The sequence below is a fragment of the Antennarius striatus genome, chromosome 8 (assembly GCF_040054535.1).
Source record: "Antennarius striatus isolate MH-2024 chromosome 8, ASM4005453v1, whole genome shotgun sequence".
Taxonomy (NCBI): Eukaryota; Metazoa; Chordata; class Actinopteri; order Lophiiformes; family Antennariidae; genus Antennarius; species Antennarius striatus.
Window position 1 is genome coordinate 7,473,878 of NC_090783.1, and position 5,121 is coordinate 7,478,998.

Below are 5,121 nucleotides of genomic sequence, written 5' to 3' on the forward strand. Positions count from 1 at the left end.
TCCAGCTGCTCCTGTTGCCCCTGGTGCTCCTCCTGCTCCAGCCCCCCATGTTAAAACTGATGTCACTACTGGTGCCAAAGTGGGAATTGATTGTTTTGCATTATTGTTTTGAAGAATCACTGATTCATTATCAGGCTCTGAGATCATACTCATCTGACTGGCTCAACAGAAGTTTCTTTTTTTCAGGCTGCAAAAACTCGAAAAGGTGATGATGATGACGATGACGACGATGACTAAAGAAGAAGAAATTCATGTAAAGATCTCATTTAAAGAAAAAAATGATCATCTCTTTGAGTGAAAATTTCCCAAAAGTACAATAATGATTTATACCAGTTTTTTTGAGAGAATAAGAGAGAAAAGACTGTCTAATACTGCTGTTTCCTAAAATATGAAAAAAAAGGCTTGGCAAAGAAAACTGTTCAATGTATTTTAAGAGATAATAATTCACTCCTCATGATTATCTGCTTTTCAGTGAAAGACTGTGGAAAAAGCTTTGTGAAAATAAATGTGGTGCTATTCAAGAATGTGCAGTTTAAGTGAATTTACTGCAAGAAGTTAGATTTTATATTTTTCTTTTAATTCCAAGTGAATAGAAAGCATGCTGAGTTGTACGCCTTATTAAGATGCAAGCAATGATATTTTTGTTGTCTTTTAATTAATAGATAAAATATTGCAGATTCAGGAATTTATGCCACAAATGCTGCATCTGTCAAACTTGCAGAATGAGGAGTGAGCAGAGCGATGGTGCACACTGCTCTAGACAGTGTAATCAAACCAAGTCTGCTATTACACAGAAAGTGGACTTGACCACTGATAATTTAGTAAAGCTGAGGACTAGACACCTGCGCTATACCTACTCATTGTGGAGCATCACTCCCATCCACTGTGATTGGCTATCAGGTGAGTTGGCGCTCTATAAGAATCAGAGTCACTCTGTGGAAAATACAACCAACATCATCTTCAACATTTGAGTAGTCTCCATCCTCTCCATCCGTATTTTATCACATAAGGTAAGTTCTGAAGACTTCATCTTGAGTTGCTACATGGAAGGTGATGTGATTATTTTACTCTTGGAGGTCAAATAATTTTGGGAGTACCTGTCAATTGAAAATTGATTCTGTTTGTCTTTCTTTGACAGTTTACGACTATTCTCACTAAAGATGAACTGGCTAGTGGTCTAGGCTAGTAATGGTACTCTGGGATAGGCAAAAAACAACAGTTGTATATTGACACTTTGAAATATTATTCTAAAATGATTTGTTAGCTGAGACATCTTTTTTACTTATTGCTAGCAACAACTTGGATTTATTACAAGACGTACACAGTTTTATGTGACTCAAATTGCAAAATATAATGCAAAATACCCTTTGCATATTTATTTTTTATACTGGATTGTTTACTGTTCTAAGGAATCTATACATTTTGAAAAAAGATTTTTAAAAATCGTATTTAGAGCAGCATGTGGCACAGTGCATAGTGCCGTTTGCCTCACATCAAGAAGGTTCCAGGTTTGATTCTTTTCTGTGCGCAGTTTTGCGCGTTCTCTCTGTCTGCATGAGTTCCTTCCAGGTTCTCCAGCATCCTGAAACCTCCAGAAACGTGTAACTTGTGAATGAGTGTTTACATGAGTGTCTTAGTGTGTGGCCCTGTGATGAGCTGGCGTCTAATTTTGGGTACACCTCACCTCTTGCCTGTAGGCAACCTGGATATGGTACATTATAAGGTGTGACCCAAATGTTGGATAAGTGGCTGTAGATAAGACAATTATGAGTGACTCGTCTTTGAGAAGATGAATAATTTCACAATTTTGTGAATTGAAAGTTGAGGGAGAGAGTGACAAATTATTAATTGAGCTGGATTGAATGCTAAGACGCGAAAGATTTGCACACTGATATAATCACAAATGCAAGTAAAATTTGTTAAGATGATACGAAATGAGACAAGAGTTTCTGGCGCAATTCTGCTACGTTGTTTTCTCTGCTACTTAATTAATAGACTAGAAAATGGAAAATATCATGAAATAAAATAGCTTTCATCTACATTGAATCCACAGACATAAACATTCCACACGCTGTAAACACGATTCTGAGGGCCTCTTTACATTTTCAAATGGGTATTCTTTTGGCCATGTGTGGACTGTTTGAAGTTACAACACATGAATTCTACACAAGACACTAAAACTACCTGTTTAGGGTAAAGGAATGGTCTCAGGGTTTGTCTTTCTGTGACTGCAGGCCTGCCCACAATGCTGTGTCAATTGTGTTTATGTACAGACATGATAACACTATATGTAGATAAGCATCTGGTATGTCTTTGATTGCATTTAATGTAAAAGAAATTTCTTACTCTAGGACTGATCTGCAAAAATGAAACTGGCTATTCTCTGTCTGTCTCTGGCTACCACAACCTTGGCAGCCCCGGTAAGTAAAAAACAAAACAAAATAAGAAGGATGAATCACACGCCATCGTCCTTTGAATTAAAACCACAGTGTGATGTTTTGTTTTAATCAATTTTTGTTTTTTTGCCTCATATCCAGTCCTTCTTTCATTACCTGCCACATTATGCAGGTTCCAGACAACAGGTGCCGCCCTCACAGGTATATTGCAATATGACAAGACAAGAATGAAGTACCATAAACAATTATTGACATCACTATCTACTGATCATTTTGATGATTTCACATCTGTTTCAGGTGAAAAGTCCCTTTTCAGCTGGTCAGCCTCTACCGCAGCTTGGAATACCTGGTGCCTACAGTATGGAATTTGTATGTCAAGCTCTCTATTTTTTCATACATGCATTCCTTTCACTTGTATTCATGCAAGGGATATGATGGTGATGGTGGGTGTAATGCAAGTAAAACATTTTTATTTGTTTTCAAAGATTTATCCCCATAGATTTGGTGGTACAGGAAACCCTGGGCAGGTCAGTGTCTGCACATTTTAGAGAACTCTGATATTTTTAATGAAAGTTTGATGCGAGCATCTTTTATTACCCCACTACTTCTCACTGATTTTTCTTCTACAGACATTTCCCTCTCATGGTCTCCTCAAAGTCTCCATTCCTCAGCCACCAGGCAGACAAAGCGTGGAACTTGTAAGTTTGTTGTTCTCAACAGTACTTTAGAGAACCAGAAAACACTTCAAGTATTCTTTATGGAAGTGTATTTGATACAAAACACATATAATTTGAATAATTTGTACCCTTAATTTTACATTTCTAGTACTACCCATATGACTTCTCCCAGCAAAGGGTAAATATTTCAGATGTTTGCATGAATACCTAATATATCATACAATAAAATAAAATAGCTTTTATTTTACCTAACGAGAGATGGTTTGAAGAGAGTATCTTTGCTTTTGTTCCAGATACTGACCAACATGCATCCAATGAGGAACACCCCTCAGATCCCAAATGTAACACATTTTTAATCTTAAATATAATTCTTTTGTACCTTGTTCTTCATATCACGTTTTATTCGTCCCTTTGTCTTTCCATAGGTGCTCCCATTTGAATTTCCCCCTCAAAATATTCCTCAGCCAATGCCAAATGTAAGATGCCAAATATATCTGTATTACTACTTTACTCTCAATTCTATAATGAAGTTTTTACTTTGCTTTTTCAGATTCCTGCATTTGATGCAAACCCTCTTCCATCTCAGGATCCCCTGCAGCCTCTTCAACAGGACCAGCCCACACCAACAAGCCAGGTACTTTTCAAGCTATTATACAAATTATCATGAACTATATTAGAAATTATCAATGATATGAAAATCATCATTTGCTTATTTGTATTTGCAGACACCAACAAATGCATGAAGTGGATGAGAAGCATGAAAAGGAGACACAAAAATGTCTTCCTTCTGTTCTGACGTCTGCAACTGGTTAACTAATCTGAAATGAATCTGTTTCTGTAACATGTGGATGTGCTTACAAAATGTAAGCTACTAAGATACTAAGAATACTGTTGCAATAGTAAACTGAAACATGTCAAAAGCATAGAATTAAGGACTTTTACGCTTCATTTTATAGTCTCTGTAGATTGTCAATATTATTGTGTTAATGAAGCACTTTTTAAAATTGCCTTTCCACAGTATATAACAGATGTACTGCATATGTTCATTAACTCATTTTAACTTTTCCTTCATTAAGAATTAAAGTCTGTTTTCAAGCAATATTTGTTTTGTGTTGGCTTCAATTAATTTAAGAATTTGATCAGTATTTTCAATATTTAACACAGTAACCTTTTATAAAGCCACGGTATGAATACCATATCAAACAATGGAACTTCACTCAACAAATAATAATGAATTGGTCAGTTAATCTTCAGAAAACAATGAAAAATGTCCATCACAGTTCAGAGCCTTTCTTTGATTAAAGTACTCAGCTTATTTTGCTTGAAAGGTAAACTTAATGATTGATGATTAATTTTCTGTTGGGTCGCCGAGAAATGATTTAGTTAACAGCTGGATACTCTGTCAGCTTTTGATAAGAGGCATTGAAGAAACTAAATAGAAATAATTAATTCATTATAACCTCATCATGTGGCAATAACTAGCAAAAATTTGGGGTGTAGGAACTGCTGCCAAACGGACTAGTAATAGCACTTGTTATTCAGTAAACTTCAGAAACAGAAAGCAGGATGAGAAATTTTCTGGAATCTTCTATTGTTAGCTGGATTTCAACTTTTAGCGTATTTGTTTGTTTGTTTGTTTGTGTCTTTGCACTGGTCACTAAAGAAAAGTCCCAAAAGAAACTAAACCCTTCTTTCAAAAATAACCCCAAACTAACCCTAACAAAACAGGTACCATAGTGGGAACACAATGTATACCTGCAGGTGTGTAACCAAGTTCCCTACCTCTTGGCTCTGGCCCCGTCTAAGAGCTGCCACCTCTCCACACATAGCAAACAACTGAACTTATATAGAGAACCAGGGGAGAGATGACTGGTGAATTCTTCATTGGAGACCAACTTTCAGCTGTGCAGGCCTTAGAATGATCACACCTATTGAGAAGGGACGGATCTGGTGAACACAAACACAAACCAAGGGGAAACAACACTTCCTTCCTTCCTTTTTTCCTTTTGGCCCACATCAGTGACGTACAGCGAGGTTCATGGCTGGTG

At 36.6% G+C, this 5,121-nt stretch overlaps 1 protein-coding gene across 1 annotated transcript; it reads left to right on the top strand.

Moving 5' to 3' along the window:
- Positions 1-953: 953 nt before the first annotated feature.
- On the top strand, positions 954-4,163 carry scpp5 (secretory calcium-binding phosphoprotein 5). The gene is made up of 11 exons (XM_068322441.1): positions 954-1,010; positions 2,352-2,420; positions 2,538-2,597; positions 2,694-2,765; positions 2,882-2,923; positions 3,026-3,094; positions 3,222-3,251; positions 3,367-3,414; positions 3,499-3,549; positions 3,624-3,707; positions 3,799-4,163. The coding sequence occupies exons 2-11, from the start codon at positions 2,367-2,369 to the stop codon at positions 3,814-3,816; spliced, it is 528 nt and encodes a 175-aa protein (XP_068178542.1). The 5' UTR covers positions 954-1,010; positions 2,352-2,366; the 3' UTR covers positions 3,817-4,163.
- Positions 4,164-5,121: the final 958 nt, after the last annotated feature.

What these genes read in the sequence shown, in the direction of transcription:
- scpp5 (XM_068322441.1), top strand. Translation starts at nt 2,367, where the DNA reads ATGAAACTGGCTATTCTCTGTCTGTCTCTGGCTACCACAACCTTGGCA. An exon ending in AACAGGTGCCGCCCTCACAG is followed by an intron (nt 2,598 to 2,693) that starts GTATATTGCAAT and finishes CATCTGTTTCAG; the next exon opens with GTGAAAAGTCCCTTTTCAGC. An exon ending in TTCCTCAGCCAATGCCAAAT is followed by an intron (nt 3,550 to 3,623) that starts GTAAGATGCCAA and finishes TTGCTTTTTCAG; the next exon opens with ATTCCTGCATTTGATGCAAA.